We start from the raw sequence: 23,852 nt of genomic DNA on the forward strand, positions 1-23,852 counted from the left end.
TTATATTTTTAGAACCTACTTTGTAAACTGTGTTAAATTTAAAAAAGTTCGGTGCATGAATGTGCATAAAATTAAACGTGTAAACCTCTTCGTGGGATACCGTATATATATAATTGATATTCTTAAATCACCTTCTGATCCTGATTTTCCTCCTTCCCAATACTATATTTCCCTATGACTTCTGTCAATAAATATGAGGAATAAAGCGAAATTTATCCTCTAGTAACACACAAAGAGAGTACTTGCATGTTCAACAATTCTAGTCAATATAGGTATCCAAATCAAACTGTCATCTTATCTATGAAATACTTTACTGTTATTGTAACTCCATGCATGAAACACCGAGTTGAATAGTCAAGTTATCTCCATAACATGACTAGAGATAATGGTTACCTCCGGAAATATTGAAACTTCTTGAAATTGCTTGCACTAGTAAGTCAGGACATTTGAGCTTGAACTTGGAACGTTAGATAACGTTATCGTTGTAAAAAAATATTGTTGAGTTAGTAGTAGTAGTTACTACTAGTTAGTAGTCAAACTCTTGTTACTTTGCTCAATTGCAATAATTATAGCGTAAATAAATGAAGTAGAAGGCTTGCATTCAGGGGGAATAACTATTTTCATCCACTATTCGAAAAAACACAGTTAGAAGAAGTAGGTGGTAACTCTTACTCCAGTGTTTAATATTAATGGTTAATACAGTATACTATCCTATTATGTGTTCGTCATAGGTTATTGTGAGTCCTGAACATAAGCCCTGTAACGATATAATTCAGAAGTTTGAAAAATTATATTCATTATTGTATCCAAAAATAATTATTTGCAGTTCTCAACATTGCAGATATTATGCAATTTGTCATACTGTAATTACCAAGTCATACACACTACGCTTTTCACCTATCGCAAATGAGTTCCACATTCTTGTGATGGTCCAATTTTTAAAAGTCTTGATAAAATAAAAGTTTTTTCAACAAATCTAAAAATACAATTTTTTCGTTTCCTAGGCTTTTTATTATTTTCTCCCCAACTCAAATCTTTCCAATTATTTTTTCCCCAGCCCAAAGTTTTGAGCCCCTAGGTCAGGGGCCAAGTTTTCTAGCTGTATAGCGATTTCCCTTGGCTATCCTTGAAGCGTTTATTTGTGCTAGCTTGGGTACATGAGCAAATGGGGTCTGTTGACAGATCGTATAACCGAGGTAAGCGATAAGAGCATGCCAAACAGCTTTAGATAACAATCGCGCACCACACTTTGTTTATGCAGTGTGTCGAACCTTACATCCCCATAACACGTAAATTGACAACAATTATTCTGCAGCTTCTCATGACTAAAATCCAAGGAAGAACGTGCAAAATTTCTATCTGAAAGTGTTCAATTCAGTTACCTCCAAAATTTTAATCTTTCTTGGTCAACAGTTTCTACTTTTGTATAAAAATTTAGTATGAGTGTATTATATTGTGGCTGTGTATCAGTCTGCATTGCTATTTTCGTGAAGCGTTGTTAATATTGCCATGTCATTATTGTTTGAAAAACAAGAAATGCATTTTGTATTAGTATCTCATTCACTTAAACGAAAAATCAATAACACATACATAATTTATTTTCTCAAAAAACATGTACAATTTTAATAACATAATATTATAACATCTAAAACTAATACAAGAAAAATATATAAAAATACTCCCAAAACTGAAGTATATTTTTTATGTCCATCTATGTGTAAGGAGTAGCCTGCAAGGTAAAACCTGTGCGTAGACCCAAGTTGGAGAATATATATTTATTCAATATAAACTAAGAACTTACAACCAATTTTAGAACAAGGATTAGTGTAATTTACACACAAAATACATTTTACATTTTCACAAAACGTGCCCTGACCACTCAAATTTATTTATTGTATCCAACGTTTAAAGGAGTGCTATTTCATTAAAACCCTCTCATCTACCATCAATGTTTCCTCTCTTCCCAATAACTGAATCGCCATTGTATAGAAGTCCTTCAAACTTCTCAATTGTAATTAAAGCCATAGTTTAAAACAAGCTCACTCAATTAGTGTACCAGGAATATTTGGATATTGCTTACCACTTGAGGGTTCAGAGGTTTAATTAATCTCATTTAACAGGTCACTAAGTTAGTTCTGTGGAATCTGTCTGCTGGAACTTTGCTAATAAGCGGGATCTGTCCACTCAACCGGCTCAAATTCCATCTAGTTGCTCTCAAGTGTTGTCTGTGCTGAAAGCAGCTTCTCTAACCTACTTTCCGTCCGTCTCTGACACCTAATTACAACTTGAATTCAACGAGTGCCCTTTCCACGTATTTTCCTTCAAGTGGTGTCGACTGTCCTCCTCATTCTTTGTGAAAAACGTGGTTCATTCCAACTTTCATTCTATTCCAAATTATTAAAGAATGGTAGAGCGGTATACTTTCTTTGGCAATCATTGCTTTTTGTTTCTGTTGATGATTGGTATTGAGAAATGTTCCATTTGAACAAAAATGCTTGCTTCAATCTCTGTTTTCCAAAGCTGCTCAACAAAAGTTATCAATATTTTTCAACCTCTATCTCTCTTACTATAAAATGATAATTGTATCGAATTTTCAGGAAATCGATTTTTTGCTCTTGTAAAAATATCCTATTTTAAGCAACTCAATTAGCCAAAAATTGATTGAACGATAAATACACATTCATTCACAAATCGGTTAGTTCTATTGCATATATTCACTCAATCATAGTAGAGAGGAAACCAACTTGCTCAATCGTATTCGAAACGTATTTTCCTGAATAGATAACTAGAAGTAGACTTTGAGTTTGGAAATATATTCTATACTTCACTGGTTGTTTCATAGTCTAGATTTGTGGAAATGTACCTGATACCAGTAGCTTACGAAACCCAAGTCGTGTTTTGGACCTTTGATGTGTAGTGGGAACCTTGGCCCAGTTTTAATGTGCTCTAGCCTGGAGGTACTAGGCACTACATAGTTCACTGACAAAATGAACTCATTGGACCTTGATGACTTATTCATCCGCTATTATACGGAAGTTGGATAGGTTATGATTTTTATGGTAAAATAATTATGTTAGCAGTTGAGCAATTTAGTAATCGCTGATACTTTTTGCGGTTCAAATTAATAAACGCCCTCCAATTATTAGGAATGAGATGTTTTATCGTACATTGTACGTTGATGGTTGTTTGATCACCGTTGAAACCGTTTTTAGTTGAAGACTACCTACCATTAACTTATAATGAGTTGGTCTGCATTGCTGAAACGCTACAATTTTCGTTATAACAATAATTATTATTGCTTCCGTGCATGCAAGTGGATTGACCTTATTACATTGCAACTGTAGTAGCAAAATTAGCAGATAGTCTGCTGCTATTCCAACAATTTCATTTTAGTAATATTATGGTTTCTTGTTTTCAAATAACCCTTTACCAGGTTTTTACACCTGCAGGATCAATCGGTATGCCTTTAGTATTGTATACTTTTGTATAAAATGGTCTACACATTGTATAACAGATTTTTGGAACTCAATGAATTATGAGGTCTCAATGATGTCTCTTGAATTTTGATTTAACGGTATTAAAGGATGAGGAAAGTCATTTTTTCAATCTGTTACAAAATGCAGAGCTTTTATTATATTCAAGGGCACCTCGGTATGAGGACTACTGAGGACTCGAGACTAGGGATACTATATTATTATAGATGGTCAGAGTGTAGAAAGGTAGACAAATTATAATTCAGAGTAGAAAACCTAAAAGCCTGAAAAAGTTCTAGCTTAATTTTGCTTCTGTTTGAAACAAAATAGCTCAATCCTTCTCTATACTGTAATGACATTTCATAAACAATAGAAAAAATTGAGAGTATTGTATACATGAAAAATATTTCCCACATTGTCAGACTTCATTCATGCGAATTCTAATTCGTATGAGTATTATCTATTCCTTTGGTAGGAAACATTATGTAGCATCATCTATCCTTCTGTGGCTTTGGGACGGTACGATACTTTTAGTTAGGTGTGTAGGGCCCTTAGAGTGACACAGATTCTCAATTTGGGAAGGAGTTTCTATTCGGAAGATTGTGAGCAAGTGACCTAGTTGTTCTGTGGAAGAAAGGGACTTGGCGTTATTGCTTGGAGGGAATTGGGACTTCAATCTGCCAGCAGCGGACGGCTTCATCAGGTCCCGGGAGGAAATAGACCCGCGGCAACTTTAAGTCATAATTGAAGTCGGGACAAGACGTCGTCTAAGTAACCAAGTTGCGAACTGTAAAATCAATACGTTTTCTTTGAAAAAGAGCACATGAGAATATATTTCTAGAAGTTTTGTTTGATCTTGAAGATTGTTCTCGACAAGAGTATGAAACAAGAAGTCAATTTAGCTGCCGCTTAATTGAAATCTATTTCGAGATATTCTCTTGCAGTTGACCTACTTATTGTGATGGACTCATCAATAGTTCATAAAGTTGAATAATTTGTTCCACTATTAGATAACCATAAAAAGCTGCAATATGAAAAGTAGATCATGAATTCTCCTCATTGTCTCATTCAAAACTCTTATAAATCTGATAGTAATCACTCATTAAAATTTTAGTAAATTTCTATAGTGATTGAACTTTTTGAATCTGTCTATTACTACGTAATTAATGCCTGAAACAATCAAATGATCTTATTTTAAACTATCAATATTTTATGATTTCCGTAACTAAATCTAAGTCTGAACCTCAGCATAGCCTTCTAATAAGAATCTTGAAAAATATTTGTAAAACTGTCAAACTGAAAAGTTTGCTGTATTTGATTATCGACCAGAATCTTACTACAGTATATTCTGTTATCAAGCGAACATGAAGGAGACATTGAATCATCACTTGATACATTTCATTGGTTTTCAAGATTGTTTCAAATACAATGAAAAATTTCTTAATATTAAGAAAATGTTACCATACTATTCAATTACAATTACAACGAGAATATTATAACAAGTTCAACCATCGTATTACAATTAGATTGTACCATCATTATCACTTGATAAAACCTGCAAAGAATGTCATTACAGAGTAAAGATTAAAAGTGACTTTACCTTACAACTCATATTAATCTAAATTCAGGAGAGGAATATTGAAAGGTTCGCATGATTTTCCTCTTCCAATTTAATTTTAATGATAACATTTTAACACTTTCAAGAGCGACTTTCACACTTTCAAAAATGTCTCACCTAAAGGGTGGATATCTCGAAACCTAATAAATATATATATAAAGTTGTGAGATAAATATTGTAGGAAATTATGTAAGCTTCAATTTTGTATGGAACAGTCAAGTCCGTCAAATGCGTAGTTTTCGAGTTATATGCGAGAAACCAAAAAATGTTACCTTGTAACACCTCCACCCGCTTAGCACAGGGAGTATGGTTGGAGACTTTTAATATATTTATCTCCTTACTACCCTAAAAAGAAATGTGGAGTTAAAAATTGTCTTTCAAACTTTTTTCTCTATAATCCTTCATCGATTGGACTATAATGGAAAAATAGATGAATACATTATTGTAATGAAGCCACCAGCACTGTAACTGATTGTAGTAATGATGTTTGTTGACAGGATGAGCTCGGCGGAGCCGACTTCGGACAGCGGTGGCCAGGGGGGCAACGGGAGGAGGAGGAGGAGGACGAGGACTTGGATGACCTGGTGCATGCCATCAACTACAACACCATCACCAGCTTGGCGGCGCTGAGGGACATCCTGGGCAAGGACAGTCGCACCAGCGCCGATGACACCAACTGGTTCCAGCACTACTTCCTGCACCACGTCAACCGGCTGCCGTCGCGGAGTCAGTACGCCGGGCGCCGGCTGTCCGAGTGTCCCGAGGAGGACGAGACCAAGGCTGATGCCGACGCTGTCTCGTCCGCCTCCAAGAAACCCGCCGATGAGTCAGGTTCGTCGAGCTCGGAAGACGCCTCTACTCCACCCCCGCAGCCACCCTCACAGCCAACCACCCCCAAGCGCACCGCCTCCATCACCCCCGACACCCCTCCCACCAGCCCCCGCACCCTCAGCCGCGGCACCTCGCCCCACCTCGACAAGCGCTTCTTCGACACGTCGCTCGTCGAAATGAAGTCGCAGGCCTCCTCCAGCTCCACCATCGACTATGACTCCAACGACGAGGTCTGGGTGCGCCGCACCGACGCCGACATTGCTCGTCGCAAAAGGGTAAGTCATTACTTATTTTCATTTTGTGATTCATATCTAATAATAATATTATTTTTCTTTTAATAGACGGGGTTAAAGTAGAGTTGGTCTCTGGTAGACAAAGATTTCATTACGTCATTTTATACCCATCTCCAATTCGACAATTGTTTGATGAATGGAAATTTGTGGCAAATGAAAAGCACTAGCTGCCAGAAACTCACCATTTCTATTTTCACTGTCTCTGAACATTGATTTAATGCGATTTTTCTAGTTCTACTCATATGTTAGCATTGATTTGATGCAATATATCTTGTTCTTTCCATCTTATTACGTTTTTGTTCATGTGAGAACATCAGAGAATAATAGTTATCTATGACTTGGTAAATTTTATGGACAAAAAGTTGAAGGAAGCTTCTGCTGTCCTTTTTTGGTGAATTCCTTAGTTATCTTGGATCAGGCGATTTTAATTGAACGCAAGGGTTCTTATTAGATGAATAAAGATTTGGAGTGTGAGACAAATAGTGTTGATACTGAAAAGGAAATCTCTCATTCTACAAATAATGTTCAGTATAATGTGATCATTCTGAATGCATAGAAGGTGCTCACTTTATAAAATTCTATAAGAATTTATAGAATTTAGACGGAACTCATATATCTGACGGAACTCATATATCTGTTCATCACCGCCTATAACAGTAATAATAGGACTACTCCTCTTCATGTTTGATTCAAACTTATGAACAGATTTACGAACCAACTAAGCCAAGAATGAATTATTTGCCTAGCAATCAATTACTTGAGTCGTACTGATTGGTTTCCATGCTCCTAATTTGTTCTCAACTAAGTTGGTTCTTGAAGTCAACTATTAATAAGGTTCTACACCACATGAAATTAACCTCATTTACAACTCGTTGATTCACGTGTTAATCCTTATTCCATGTCTCTGCACCAACCCTTACAAGATATCAAAATGAATTCATCATGCTTCATCACTTTCTTAGAGAGAACTAATCATAAACTATCGATGAATGTATACGTATGTAGCTGAAATGGAAGTCATTATTTTTGATGGTGACAAATGGAATGATAGAGGTAAAATTTATCAAATCTGTTCTTTAAGAATTGTTTAAAGAATGCATAGTCTTTGTGTTTTAGCGCAAATAAAAATGAGAGACGAAAATCCTCCACTCTTTTCGGAAAATAACTTTTGGCAATAATTAGCTAATTTAGAGTATTTCAAGACATAATATCGCACAATTTGACTTAAGATTATAATTTTCAAGTTTATGATTATGAAACAATTAATAAACAGCATAATTTTTCAAGTTTTCCGTGAAATTGTGATTCTAACACTAGGAAAATTTGCATCACAAACTTAGTTGCAGAATACATTTTTACATCCAAACAATATAATATACTAGTAGTTCTGTGAATAGTAGACCTCGCGCAGTTATAACGACGTCCCAAACCATAAGCACATCCACACTGAAACACTAACTATTTATTTGATCAGATCATGCTTACACAAGATTTAATTATCATCTTTCCGGAATTTATCGCGAGAAACCCAGAAGACATCTAGGCGCCCAGACGAGCTATTATAAGTTCTTTGCATCTATTTAATAGTGCATAAAAATTGCATTCAATGAGGCATGCAATTTATAGTCTACACAGCTGTTAATTTTTTACCAAGTTACATTGAGATATTGAATTGCATGCGTCATGGCATGCAATTTGTAGTCAACTCGACAGCTGATTTATGATGAATAATTCTTTAGTCTGATTTTCACTCTAATATTGACGTATGAAGGAGGCTCCTTTTTCCTTTTATATTATCCTTGAAATCCTTCCAACGTTGTATATACGTCGACGCGCAATTTAAAAAGGAACATACCTGTCAAATTTCATGAAAATCAATTACCGCGTTTCGCCGTAAATGCGCAACATATAAACATTTAAACATTAAGGGAAATTCCAAACCGTCGACTTGAATCTTAGACCTCACTTCGCTCGGTCAATTAAAAAGAAATATATTTTACTATATATCACGTTCTGCAATCACACCCTCTTATCTATGTTGACTAGACTATTTTCTCAACACACGTTTCTGAGTAGATGAGAAGTGAAGAGCTACATTATTTTTGTATACCACTACTGAAGTGTCAACTAGAGGAAATTTCATTTTTGTTGGTGGAAAGCCAGAAGGTTCAAAGACTAGCGAAGTCATACAAATGATTAGCGTTCTGAATTTATTCAGTTTACAGGATTCTTTATAATTTGTTCTGCAATGTTAGGTCATTGTGTGTACTTGGCATGAAACCACAAGGTTCACTTTCTTTTTGAAAAGTGAAATGAATTCTAATAGGTTTCTGCTCCTAATGTTGTTCCTTTGAGCATTCCACTTTTCCCACTAATCATAATAAACAAACATTCTTTATCATCCAGATGATATGCCATGGTTTTAGCATCCAGACGTATCGGCGGCTAAAAACGCGTTTTTGTATTATATACTTCAAAAACTACTATTTATTAAACAAATTTCCAGATTAAAATCAATCATGTGAAAAAGCAATTTGGGGATTTGTTTGAGCCATCAGTAAATATGGCTAAAAGATTAAATAAGTGTTGAGCACTCAATAGTACTGCTGGAAAGACGGCTGCTAAGGTTTCGAAGAGCCAACTAGATTTATAGGTATGAGCTTAAAAATATTTCCCAGTGGTTCGGAGTCCACCTCTGTACAATACCTAGAGCTCTCAGTATTAACGCAAACCTAGAGCTCATGTGATCATCAAATCATTTCCTTTATTTTTTTTGTAAAACTGTTTTAGTTTAATTGGAATTCCAACAGTTTCCAATGAATTGAGGATTGACGTTCATTTGGGACCAACTAGTTAGTTACGTATTGCGTAGTTTGGTGCCGTAGTTTGTTGATTGGTTGCATTGGCGTCGTATAAATAACTGGGACTTTGCGCGTATCGAATAGTCGCAATTTAATATTCATCACGTAACAGCAAAGCTGTGTCTCTTGAGAATGGGCGGCGGTCATCCCAGCCACCAACCACCCTCTACCAACCACCCTCTACCCTCTACCCTCGTCCTGCTACTCTCTTGAGATGGTCAATTATTCAGCGATTTGTTAGCTCCCACCTCAACTCCTCATTCTCCTCTCCTCTCTTTCTGTCACACTCTCTCTCTTCCACTCCTCTTTTAATCATACATCATAAACAATGATTGACGGTCATACGGAGGCAGTTATCAATTGACAGCAATAACGTTTTTCGGATCATATAATATAATTCTGGTATTCTTTTTCAACTTCTGCTCGGTGTTTTGTCTTCTACTTTCTCCTTTGCTTTATTATTTTTCTCTCCCTTCCACCTCTTCTCATTCTTCTTAAATATCAGACTCCACCATGTCCTCCCTTTTCTTATATTTTATTTTATATTATGATTACTTTTATTATGATTTTAGTATGTCTTCCTTAATCTTCGATCATGCATATTACTTTCCTCTTTCCCTCCTATTTATATTCTTCTGTTATCCTTCCTCAATTCATTCTTTAATCTCAGTCTCAAGGATATTTTTCATCTCTTTAGCAGTACTTATTGCAGAGTTGTGGAGAAGGGTTATGATGGCCCAACTGCACTCTAAATTCGTCATCCAAGGTTAAAATAAAGGCAGCCAATCAATCAATCTCTTTCACTGAAAATTATATTCTTTTTCCAACAATGAACTTTGATACTTCACCATTCTATGATTGTATATTTAAGGCAAAACTATCATTATTAGTATCGTCATATTAATAAAAAATCGCATTTTATCTCCATATCGTTAAATAATCATCCGACTGTTTATACTTCTCAAAATTTATTGATTACCTAAATTTTCAATTGTCGTTATCTAGAATCCGAGCTAACTTATAAATAATATATTTCTCATCTTGATTAATAAAGTACTCTTTCTCTTTCGGATGGAATTCTCTAATTCTATAATTTGGGTTTTCGTTTAATAATAATATTACTTTTTCTCTTTTTGACGTTTTACAGGCTTCATCCTCTGTTCCTTCTTTACAATAATTCTCTTCCAACCACTTCATCTATTGAGCATACATTGCCTAACTCAAGTGCGTTGTAGGGCCGTACTAGCAATACGCTTCCAATCTCACTCAAATAATTAACCAATCACTTACTTGATTGATACATATTGCCGCTTGTTTATGTTTGCGTTCTTTCTGTTTGTGTTTGTATAGATATAGCATTGTTTGGGTGATGGATATAGTTGTAGTTGAGAATAGCTGCCATTGATCTTGTCGAATATCGTTATTGGAGTTACGTCAACGACCTTGGACTGTGTTCATGTGCGGCTGACGACTCCGCCGCATTCTCCACTTCAATGTCGTGTGGGTTCCGTAGCTAACAATGGAAGGCGCTACAGTAGCTTTTACATTCATTTTTCAATCTGGATAGGTGAAAACGGGTTTAGATTTTCTCTTTCAAGCCTTGCGTATATTTGGAAATTTTCAAATTTCGTGTCAGAACTTCTGAAAATAGTGTTAAAAACTTAAGAATTCATCTAACCATATGGCAATGGTGTGTCAAATAGCAACCTTATCATATAATTATAACATTTTTTAGATTTTGTTTTAAAAAGTAAAAACATATTGTTCACTGTTCAGGGGTAACGAAAAAATGAAAATTCAAAACGAATCATCAGATTTTTCATACTCTTTTCCAAATATAGATGTGATGTTGGATGCTGAAGTAGGATCATTTCATTTGAAAATTGGAAAATGGAGCAATTACTCGCAATCTTCGTCATACTGACTCGAAGGATCGTTCAATATTGAAAATTACTTCTCAGGGCAGATATTCTCCATTAGGGAGCACACTGTTGTGAGGGTTATTGGTTGGAGGAAAATGAGAGAATGTAGGTCAGACAAGAGAGAGATTAAGGCGCTTATTACACAATATGAAGAAGAACAGGCAAATGAGAAAGAAGAAGATGGGAACCTTCAAGAATGTAGATTATCTTTCAATTCTTCTCCAATGAGTGCTCTCTCAAACTCTGCTTGAAATGGTGGATGATGGAGTAGACTGGGGTAGTTCATTGCATGTCGGTTTAGGAGGGGTGCTCTGTTCAGAATGAGAACTGTTAGGGACTAGATAGATGCGTAGTCATTTGAAAAGAAAATTCTTGCAATTTAACTCAACAGTATTTTGCAATAAAGTTTGCCTAAATTTAGAGCTCATTCAATGTGTTCAATTGATTCCTAAGTTATGTGATAATACGAAGTCTCTGAATCCGCTCTCTGAATCCATTCTCTGAAGCCAGTTGAAACATCCATAATCAACTTGGTAATATTGTCCTTGGGTAAAATCCATTTTTGAGTAGTTGTGAAGATCTATTCTGTAAGAAGTCAACTTTTCATCAGTTTAACCAGTTTCAATTGTAGGAAGCGGTTTTTTAAAAAAAAAATTCATCAATAAAGAAATGGATGTTGACTATTCTTTCAATTTAAGATTACTAATCATTATTAGATTGACCTCTCAATAATACACCAGAATTAAAAGATTCAAGATAACACATTATCACATTATTATGATCATAGATCATTAAAACAGATAATAAATAAATATTTACATGTGAGGATCTGAGTAATTGCTCATTGTGAGTTGGACAATAAATTATGAAATTAAGAAATGCATTAGTCATTGTTCAAATACTCCCATACATAAATAAATGCTTCCCACATGGGCATTTGAATATGTGTGGTAGCCTACATTTACATTTCCATTGAAAGCTTTCAAACATCTTGACAAGATAATAACGTACACGAATAATTTATCTACTAATCGAGAATAATTTATTTCTTATCAGAACTGGTTTATTAAAGCAAATTTATTTCTCATTTCTACAAGATCAATGGCTAGTAACGATTTTTATTCGAAAACAAAATCAATTTACTTAGCTTTGATCTCGTTGGCGTAGATTCAGACTGTTTTTTCTTAAATTTTCTTGTTCTATACCATTATTTTTGAGTACAATACTTGTCACAAACTGGAAAAACTATTAAATTTATTTAACCTTTTTTTCAATTGAAATAAAAATCAATATTTTTATGATTGCAGTTCCAAGGTTAGATCGATGTGTAAGTTCTTGAATCAGCTATCCCTAGATTTTTAATTGAGTAGTAAAAGTTGTCGAAATACCTGTATCGGTGCTTGAAGAAAATAATAATAAATAAATTTATTTCCTTCAAAAAATACAAACAAGCAATTATTATTAGAACATAAAAGTACACAATATCTGAAATACAATACAATAGGTCTATAAAAAATATGGAATTTAATTCTATTGGAAATTAACCTATTCAACTATGGGGAACCCAAGTACTGAAGTAGGTGTTAGTAGTAGTAATAGATTCTAGGTGGGTGTGCAAACTGCAAATACGTTGGGTAAGTGAGCTCACATACTGTTTGAGATTATGTTTTCTATATGATATCTTCCAGTTGAAATAATCCAGTTCTTAGCGGCAGTTTTGGATCTTCTTGGGGTTTCTATTGACTTGATTTGTGCAGGAAGTAGATTGTGGAGTTTTGGTGCTAGGTGGTTGAAGTGTCGCTATATATTGCCTTCCTAGCCACGTTAGTAATTAGAAGGTTTCTGTTTCTTGTGTTATGACTGTGGTTTTCCGGGTTTTTGTGTAGTCTGCAAATTATTTCCAAGGAGTAGAGCTGTCCTATGTCCATCACACCAAACTCATTGTAGAGCTAGTATGACGGATAACTAAGTTGACTCTGCTTGATGATCTTCATAATCAGTTTTTGCACTTTTAAGAGGTAGTCAAGGTGCACGTAGTTTGTTCCCCCCCCCCCCATCCTACAAGGTAAGCAGAGGTAAGGTTCCCCCCTCCCATAGGTAAGCAGAGACTGAACTTGGGAATAATAGACCATCTTCATGCACTTCTCATCAATCAATGTTCGCAGCATTTTAAACTTGTAAATGGTCTTTCTCAGCTTCTTGCAGAGGTTATCTATATGATGGCCCCACCGTAGAATAGAATCCAGTATAATTCCAAGATATTTTATTGTCACTTTTCTGTGGATAGTGAATGCAGTACTGTTGGAAAGGTTGACTGTTAAGAGGTTTTCTATGGGCTGTCCATGCTGTGTTGCAGAGAAAGTTAGAAGGCTGGTTTTGTCATAGTTTAGGGTGAGCAGATTCTGATTGAGCCAAGTGAGATTTTCTCTAGTCCCATTTCAGCCTTATTCCATGTTATTGTCCACGTTGGCCCCACAAACAAAAGAACTGTGTCATCGGCAAAGGTGGTGATATTTCTTCCAATTTCCATACTGCATAGAGGATTTATATAAATCAAGAAGAGTATAGGGCCAAGGACGGCTCCTTGGGGTAATCCATATTCGACTTCCAGCTTGCTGCTTGTCTGTCCATTTACTCTGACACTCTGGGTCCGGTTTAACAAGTAACTGTTGAATAGTTCCCATGCTACTCCTCTGATTCCATAGTTGTGGAGTCTCTCTAGCTGAATATCATGTGACACCGTATCAAATGCTCTTTTCAAGTCCAGGAATATTGCCAAAGGTTTCTCCTCACAGTTGATTTTCTCTGTTATTTGTGAAATGAAATTTTGGATTGCATCGTTGGTACTACAGTTTGATTTGAAGCCATATTGTTTTGGTGATAGAATATTATTCTTTTTAAGGAAGTTAATGAGTCTTTATTCTATACATTTCTCAAAAATTTCTGCTATGATATTTAAAAGTGATATTGGCCTATAACAGTTCAAATCTTTCTCGTCCCCTGTTTAAAAATTAGACATATAACAGCTTCCTTCAAACACTGAGGAAAGACATATTCCCCTAGGATTTTGTTGGCTATCATTGTCAATGGTCCAACAGCTATACTGTTCATTTTGAAGAGCTCTGGTCTGAAGCTGTCTGGGCCTGGTGCACTGTCTGATTAGACATTGCTGATTATTCTTTTTATTCCTTCTTCATCTACTGGTGTAAAAAATATTGATTCACATACTCTAGCATTAGTAAATGTAGGTTCATATGCAGGCTGTTGTTTGTTCAATATATTTTGTGCCAGTTCAGATCCAATATTTTTGAAGAAATGATTCAAATACAATGATTAATTTATTCTCTGAATTAGTATATGAACATTTTTTTTTATTATCATAGAGAATGATTCTATGAACTAATTTTTGAAATCCCCACAACTATTATAACGAGTATTTTATTGTGATATTTCAAATGTGCTTCACATTGTTCTCTTGGAGAGCGAGAATTTAAGTAGCGTTCATTTGATAGATAGAGCGACGATAGACTCACTGGCTGTCTATCAGCTTTGGTCTGAAGAGAACAGAAACGGTCATGACCTCACTCTAATAATTGTTGCCAGATCCATTCAGCTTGTTTACCTACCTTTCAGCTGTCAACGTTTTATTCAGAGTCAAATAGAGCATTATGACATTAGCTAACTGCCTCGATATTGATGAATGTCTTTAGCTTCTTGGTATAATGTTGCTATTATGCAGTATCTTGCAGACTAATATCTTAGTATCTTGCACACTAGTATCTTAGTGTGTAAAAATGAAAAGAAATGAAATAAATGCAGTTATAACATAATAAATCTAGTTTGTAGAAATCTAGATGTTTATTGATTTCTCGAATTATTTTTCGAAAATTAAAATAACAACTGAAAACTATTCATAAATCAAACTTTTGAGATTATTCCCCTCTCCTGTTCACCTGAAGATTATAAATAGCTCAGTTGTCCATACTTTTAATAACAACTTATATCTTTGCTCAGACTGCCTTTTATTTTTACTTCTACTTTTCTTATCTATTTACTATTTTCTTATATTCTTTAATATTATTACAATTATTCTGTTGACGATTCTCATTATTATCCATACTCATTCAAATTTCTTGTTATGAAATGGTTTCTTTCTTATTGAATTATATTGAAAAAATATAATATTATAATATAATAATTATAATATAATATTAATATAATATATTATATAATATTATAATATTATAATATAAAAAATATTATATTCAATAAATAGGCCTAAATACAGTATAATATTCATATTGCTTTGGATTCATCTAGTTCATTCATCTTATCTTTGTTTATATTTCTCAAATATTTACTAAATGTCCAATTTCAGACGTTATTAGTTCATGAGGCAGTGATCTCTGCTTACTATGGATATTATGAGTTATTACTGTCTTATGGGATATTGCTGTGGGGAGGATCAAGATTCTCTACCTCTATCTTCCGTGCCCAAAAGAGAGTCCTAAGAATCATATTAGAAAGCCACCCCGTTTCTCGTGTAGATCGCTATTCAAAGATAATAGAATTTTGACGGTTCCTAGTCTCTATTTGTACCATCTGGCAATCTTTGCTTATAAAATGAAAGATGATTGGATGACAGGTGTGGATGTTCATCAACACAATACAAGATACAGGGGCTTAGTCAGAGTTGAACAGCACAGGACAGGGTTTTATGAGCACAACCCAAATTACATTGGCAAAAAAGTGTTTAACTGTTTACCCCAGAATATAAAAGCCGCCCAAACCCTAAACTCTTCCAAGACCAATGTAAAATGTTGGCTATTAGAGAAATGTTTTTATGAGTGGCAAAGAATCTTCGACCATTGAATATGTTGCATCAGTTATAAATGTTGTCTAGGTCTTAGATATAAGTTATTTGTGTTATGCTGAGGGTTGTTATATTATGTACAGTTATTGTGTTTTGTGTATCAATATTTTGTTTTTTCTATTGTCGATATGGTGACTATTGTCGTCACTATCCATGACATGTATAATAAACCAATAAAAGTTTCTTTCTTCTGTAGCTTCAATCATTCGATTGGTAGGCAGCTCTCCATAGTTTTCAGTCCAGAGCTGTACTTTTCATTTGAATGTAGCTCTGTTCTTCATTATTTGTTGAAAAAAAACACTGAAGTTTTATTACAGTATTTTTCTATTTCCAGTAGGGGTTGAAGACTATAGATTTCCTAGACCATAGAGTTATTTGAACTTTATAGACGTCAAAACTTCTTCATCTCACATTTCCAACGATCTTGTCACTCATGAATGCCAAATAGTTTAAGTGCAAACATTATTTTGGTGAACCTCCAATAATCAACTTTCAACAATTTCATCCCAAGCCAATAATTTAAATCGTATTAGCAAATTTCAATTTCGTTGAATATGTAGGAATAGAAAAAGACAGTTTGGATTTGCAATTCGAGTATGGATTTGTAACAGTGTCACCATAGTGAGGTCCACGTTATAATAGCACTGAAGAAAGATAGGAGAACAGCGTTGCCGATTCTCTGCTTTGTCACTACCTTCTGTAGCTGATACCGGCATATCTGATGAAATATTAACTGTTGAAAATGATCAATCATAATATTAATCAAATCGTCATTTCTGTATAACGTGGATCTCACTATAATATTTTCATATTATTCAGATCGAAAATATGTTTGTAAAGACCAAGAACTGAAAATAATGCTCATCATCTAAGCTGAAAATTTCTCTTTTATTCAATGCTTTTCGCGAATAAGTGAGCACTCAATTAAATTTATTTACATGTTTATATGAATTCATTGAGATGAATATAATAATTATTTGACCATCTAAAAACTATGCATTGAAAAATAGAATGAAATTGACATTTTTTTTAAAGATATATAATATGTATTTAGTTTTTATGACGTATATAATCTATTTCTGCGATCCTTAATTCATCTGAATCTTAAGATTCTTGTGAATGTAAAGAAGTTAAGTTACTTCTAATTATGTATTTGAGGTATTTGTATATTATCAAAATTAGCAAAGGTTTATATATTTTATCATGATGAATCATTGTTTAACGTCTTCTTTATTATAGTCCTGTCACTTACTTACTTAAGAAACGTATATTAGTTATTCTATTATGTATTCTCCTTGAACAGCATTGTCGCCTAGTAAATGAATAGAAATTTAAAAAAATGAAGTGAAAAATTTGTAATAGTAATAGCTTATTTTACTCTTTGTAGTTGAGATATTCGTACTGCATTTACCAACTGGTGTTGATAGTTCCTACGTTCGCCGCAGTGTAGCGCTCAAGTGCTTGTTATTGATCATGAGCCGCGAAGCAGCCATTTCCGTGTTAACATTTCCCTCGTACGCATTCCGGTTCGTTATCACGCAAATTGACAGTTTTCCGCCTTTCAGTTCATCAGCTCCAAGCATCCGTTTTCCGCTCTTCAATCCAATATATTCTCACTTTCAAAAATCAATTTATTCAAAGTAAAGATCCACTTATAAAAAAAAAAACTTATTCGATTAAAACCTCTCTCTCCTACTATATTGGAATACGGTACATTACACTTTATTTTTATAAACGAACACAGAGAGAGAAAATTTTTTCTTTGTGAAACGACATAAATAAATAAAGATTTGAAATTTATTTTTAAAACCTGAAGATGATGTGAAACATCGAAACTAGATGTTTTAATTTTTCTTTTTTTAATCTGTTATTTTATATTTAAAAACTTTCCAAAAAATCATGTTTTTGGACTCAGGGGACCTTGAAACGTATAGAAAACTTGAAATTAGGGTAACTTAATTTTTTTTGGAAAGGAATACTTTAAAGGAATAGGTCAAGGAAAGTAAAAAGGGTACTATGATGCTATTTTATAAATGAAAAATAAGTAGCCCTGAATAAATATAATTATTTTAAGAAGTTAAAAAAATGTATATATCTTGTATAACCTAATATTATATAGGTAGTCGATTTTATTTTGTCCAGTTCAATAAATATTTCAACAAACTGCAAAGTTGCAAAACTCCATTGATCCTTTCAATTTTATAAAATTGAAATAAAATTATTTCTATGCTCTATCTCATTGAAAGACGGAAAGATATTTTTTTCAAAAAATTTACAAAATAAAAATCTTATATTCAAACACAGTTTCAATATTCCCTACTTTACTTGAATAAAGGCTACTTTACCATTTATCAGGGGTCTTGCTCTATTTAGACACTTCAGCCTGATTTCACATTTGAAAAAACTACATGTATACATGACATACTATATTTTCCATGATTTTCCAATTGAAATTTAGAAAATATTGATGTTGAGAGCTAACACAGTATCAGAGTTTAATTCCGATGTACCACTTGTCAATTATCATAAAATTTTGATAATATTTGAGCCTGAACATGTCCTACATATCCACTTCAGCTGAATTTTCATCCCTTATCCGAAATTGAATTGTTCCTTATTAGTCTTCTTAGTTCGTAGCAATATTATTGGGCGCTGGTTTCGCTCCTGAAGATGAGAGCAAATTTTAAATTCGTGATTGCCATAGAGAACAACGAATGTTTTTTTTTTCTCACAACAAATAAAATAACTCTTCAGTGCTGAAGTTAACAATACTTTTTGTTACAACTCTCACCACTCACCATGTAAGTACTGGGTACTGGGTGGCAGCAAAATTTCCAAAATAATTATTTTTAAAACGTTTGACTGCTTGACTGGACATCCAACTTGCTGATAACACTATTGATTACTTGTGAAGAATTTCCCTTCATTTTCAATCCCAAAGATGCATTCATATCCCACTCTAAAATCTTCACACCTCCAAAACTCATTTCTTTCACACGCATAGATGGCTCTTTCTCATATTACTGTAAGTTAGTGGTGTTTTCAAATAGATAAGAGGATGCTAAGAGTAAGCATTTTCCTCTTTTGACTTTTGTTATGTAGTGTTCACGATGAAATTACAAATCTTGAAATACATCATGCAGCAATCATGAAGTGATCATCAGTTGATACTATGCCTATTAAATACACAATAACTTAAAAGAACAAATTTCCCTTCTCATTGGAAATTTTTAAAAAGCAAATTTCCCTTCTCATTGGAAATTTTTCTTTGGAAAAGTGAAATTGGAGAAACTCGGTCGTTTTTTCACTGTAATTTTTCAACGGGTCACCACTTCAATGGTGTCGTGTCTGAATATGAAAATGTTGAATTGGAATATGAGAATGGTTACAAAAAATAAGGTTATTCGTATAAACTTGAGAATGGAATGAGCCCAATAATTTACTCTCAAAGACTCGAAGTGCCAACTTTCGAAATTTTTATATCAATTCCCCTCTTCAATATTATTTTTCTTTGCTACCAAGACCAAGCTCAATGACAATTAGAAAATATGGCTGTATTTTATTGAAACGTTTCCAATTGGTGATATACCAAATAACAATTTTGATAATTCAGAAATATATTATTTTTCAAGTTCTTATCACATTATCCAATGAGAATTCCAAAAATTTAACAATGTATGTACTCATATATATATCCAAGATACTGTGAAACTCCACAAGATAGTAGATGTTCCCGTTGTGTTTGGTTTTTCGAAACCTGTACGATCAGCTGTGTTTAAATGGACCCTGGGGTTGTTGTGGATAGGGGTGTTTTTTGTGAATGATGCCACCGCCTAGGTTTAGGTGTGTGTTGTTTGGGTATTTGGGAAGGGCAGCGGAAGGCGAGGTGCGGGTTGATTCCGCTTGGGGCGCCACTGTTGTGTGTTGTGGTGTGCTCACCACGCGGCCTCCCCATCCCCAACTCAACGCAAACGCTACTACGCTTTTCGCCCGCGTCCGTGTTTTGTAGTTTAGTCTTCCTGCATGTTCAGGCTGGAACAGGTCAGTGTTTTTGGCCAGAGAAGAAGGGCGCAATCACGTGATTGTGTGACAGTGTGCGTGTGTGCGTAAGTGCACCACGTGATGGTGTTTCAGCTCAGGTGTGTCTGATGACCCATTTGCATCTCCCTCGTTTTTCGTTCATTTATTTTTTAGCCAGAATATCGTATAACTATCGTTCACTAGGTATATAAACAGAGGAAGCAATGTGAACGAAATTCGTCGCAGTGCGTAGAGCCAATCCTAACCTCTCTTCTTGAGAATCCTTCCTGTGCGTGAGTTTGATTACAGTGTTTGTTTTTCAAAAACACTCGTGTCTTCTTCACATCTTCTACGCATCATCTCCTTGAAACTTTGTCACCCTCCTATTGACAATAACATTGGGGTCTGTCAGCTGTGTGTCCTGCTGTGTTTTTATTCTACTTCTCCCTCTCTCTCTTCAAAAAAGCCTTCCAGCTCATCTTGCAATACTTGTGAGTAACCCATTATTACGTAACTGGTAGCTTTAAAAATATCAATATTCTGAACTATTACAATATTATCAAGCAGCTGTATGCATATGCAGTTTGCTATGTATATTTTATAATGATAAGAACGGAACGTTATTCATGATGAGCTACACTTCTTTTTGAACCAATTGAAACATCACTTGATGATGCTAACTTGTTGCCCTTATCAAGTTAGTGTTTGCTGAATGCACTCTTCACTCGTAGGCCTACTATAGTTGATATCCATTGATGTTATGCACTTGTAAAGGTTTTTAACTCATCCTGTTGTCAAATGTGGTTGGTTTATTATCATCAAGCAAAGGAGCAGGGTATAAACAAATTGATAAGTTTGTTATCAAGTTTAACATGTGGCCAACATTTGCTTTCCAGATAGTTGATGGGCTCCATTATAAGTGGTTATAATAATCGCCTAGGGACTCTCAATACTCGGAGTTATATAGGATGTTATCTTAGTTTCGGTTAATGAGGTTTCTTAATTTTTTTGTCTGGGGAAATCTATTGCAGTCATCTAAAAAATGTTCCAATGGTTAGTATTATTTTTCACTTACGTCATAGGTTTATTTTTCATAAGTAACCAATTTTGACTTCCAGTCAATTGAAAAAAGAGATGGATAATGGAAAATGTAGTGGAAAGATTCATTACTATTACATGGATCACATGGATTCATTACCCTTTCAGTCACATTTCACATAGGAATCAAAGAATTTCTTAGAGGTTGTGATGAATTTTTCAAATAGATCTCATGAGAAGAGAGAAAAATTGTGATTACCTTTTAAAATGAAAGAATTTGCTAAAGGAATAGTTAGCGACCGAGCGATAAAGCTTACTTATCAATAACTGTATATTAGATAAGAGTACCGTTCTGTACTGAATATTTTTCTAGGAAAATTATTCAATAAAATTATAATTATTTTGCGAATAAAGCACAAATTATTTATGAATCGCTCACCGATTTTGAGGTTACACTTGTTTACTATCGATCAGATGTTTTTAAAACAGTTCGAACGCAGCTGACTGATTCAAAGCATTGTCAAATATCATACCGGTTCTCATGCAAGGTAAAATATCATTCCTAAAAATTATAAAACTATCAATAAAGGATCAAGAATTTCAAAATAAAAAAATAAAATGTATGTATTATTGTTGAAATTATTTATTATTTAAGAAATTGTATTATGTGTCAGGTCTTATTGTAACTAAATAGGTCATAGCATGAAATTCTATTATTGATAAAATGGCAGAAATTAATTATAATAATCTCAAACCTAATAAAAATTGTACAAGAATATTAATTTATTAATAATTTAATTCAACTGAACCACATGGTAATTAAATCTCTTTGGTAGGTCTAAACCAATCACAGTGCATAGAAATAGCACCAAGACGGTGATCGTTTGAAAGCAACACATGTTAATCTATTATCAGACACCAACCCTGCCTTATCAGTTACACTAGCACATGTACATTGTATGAGAGGAACTATGTCCATAAGATTAAGCAGTTTTAAGAATTACATAAATTAAATTATTATTGTAATTAAAGGAATTGTATTCTACTACTTGCCACTGACGTCATGTTTACGTCACAAGCGTTCTACCAATGGCAAATTTTTATGCAAATTATTACATTGAGATTCCGAGAAGCAAGGTCTAGCCTAAAAGCTTAGAGAAAACAGCAGCACTTCCCTTTTGAAATCCTTACCGTGTAGATCTCTTTTTATAGTTACCAAAGACCTATTTGTAAAATTTCTTGTTCGATTTTTAAATGTTCTATTTGTGAGCCGATATTTTAGGCCAATCTATTTGTTATTTATAAATTTCTGTTTTCATCAATCGATAAATTTAAAAGCTTAAAGTAAACTATCCCTTAATTAATTTGGTGAAGGAAATATTAAATTAAAATTCCCCACGTGCTGAAACCAAAGCCTGGATTGCCGCCGATCAAACGATTTTTGATCTAAAGAAGAAAACCACGACCGCCAAGGAAATTCACGTGAGTTATAAGTTTTAAAAGGGGCCCCAATCTACGCTTCGAAAATATTTCAGTGCAGAAAAACATAAATTTTTCTTCGTCAAATTATTGGCCACGCCGACAAGCGCTTTAGCATTTAAGAGCCTAGATTTTATTCATATTAAATTTATAAGAATTTGTAGTTGATTAACTATCCTCCGCTGCCTGAACCACGACCCCGAGCAATTTTAAAATATTTTATAATTCATTTTTTCACTATTCTTTCAAAATTGTTCAATTTTATCAATTGTAAAATTCTGTTGAATCACGCATGGTATCATGCAAGCACAAGAAAATTTTTAACTATTCTATCAATGCTAAATTATTATCAACCTGTGAATCAAATTCTGAATCTGCACTGTATGATTACATATTTTATTATAATATATTTCAGTTTTGTTAATTCGCTTTCTGAGTTCGATTATTTCTTAAGCCTGTCAATTATTGTGTCTGATACGTTCTATATCATCAAGAACCGATCGAATACGATCATTGGAATAATTGAATCAAGCTGGATATTGGAACAGGTCTAAGTGGATGTAGCGAGTGGGGTCAGATCAAGATATTTATTCTTTGTCCTTACCTGCTCATATATCAGCTTTTATCTGTTACCTACCTTGACTTAGGAGCGAATGCATCAATTGTACAGCAGAGGCAGCCATAGATCATATCAATTCCTACAATAGAGCTTAAAACCCGACAAGACTCTGTTCTCGAAATATATTCTGAACGATATTGGGTTCAAATACCGTATTTTAATCCTTCAGAACTTATTAGAGACGCAGTCCCGTAAATTAGCTACATCGGGATTTTTGCTCGACCTGTATGATTTTGTATGCTCATTCTTCACAGGTAATAATTTTAAGGTATCCGTATTCAGTGTTTAGCGTCCGCTACACTGCTTATAAAAAATTTTCATCATTATACAATTTGTCATTAGAGGAATCAAGGGTGTGCGAGCGTTTAGGCCTCCCGCGATTCCGACAATTGTATTGATTCTTGTAGTGAGTCAATCAGTCTGGTGTTCATTCAGCGTCCACGCACGCAATTACAAAATTTATAGCCGCTACACCATTGACTCAGTACAAGATTCACTCTACATGTGTGAAGCCGTTAAAAAACGCACCACATGATTTGCCGGCCCAACGTGAGGCATTTAAATACAGCATTACATAACCCTACGTGTGTTGTCCTATCCTTGGAGGTGAGAGTGACTCCCCCAGGAAGAGCACCACATGATTTGGCGCCCAACAGTGATAGGCATTGAAGAGGTGGATAATCGACTGCGAGGATTATTTAGTTGCTCAGTATACTATAGCGCTGACAACGGGAAAATTTTTTGAAAAATTCATGGTTGTGAATTTCTTCAATTTTAATATTAACTGTTCACTGTTATATAAAATAACAAGAAGTACCATACCCA

At 34.3% G+C, this 23,852-nt stretch overlaps 1 protein-coding gene across 2 annotated transcripts in view; it reads left to right on the forward strand.

Moving 5' to 3' along the window:
* LOC111061083 (5'-AMP-activated protein kinase subunit gamma-1) overlaps positions 1-23,852 on the forward strand; it is a 281,502-nt gene that overhangs the window by 31,200 nt on the left and 226,450 nt on the right. The window contains exon 2 of one of the 2 annotated variants that reach the window (XM_022348773.2): positions 5,589-6,197. In XM_022348773.2, coding sequence (XP_022204465.2) covers positions 6,099-6,197 — 99 coding nt within the window. In that variant the 5' untranslated portion in view covers positions 5,589-6,098. Of the gene's footprint in view, positions 1-5,588; positions 6,198-19,904; positions 20,383-23,852 lie in introns of those variants that run through there. The other variant, XM_039424287.1, reaches the window with a different exon arrangement.

This window comes from Nilaparvata lugens, chromosome 3, assembly GCF_014356525.2.
Source record: "Nilaparvata lugens isolate BPH chromosome 3, ASM1435652v1, whole genome shotgun sequence".
Taxonomy (NCBI): domain Eukaryota; kingdom Metazoa; phylum Arthropoda; class Insecta; order Hemiptera; family Delphacidae; genus Nilaparvata; species Nilaparvata lugens.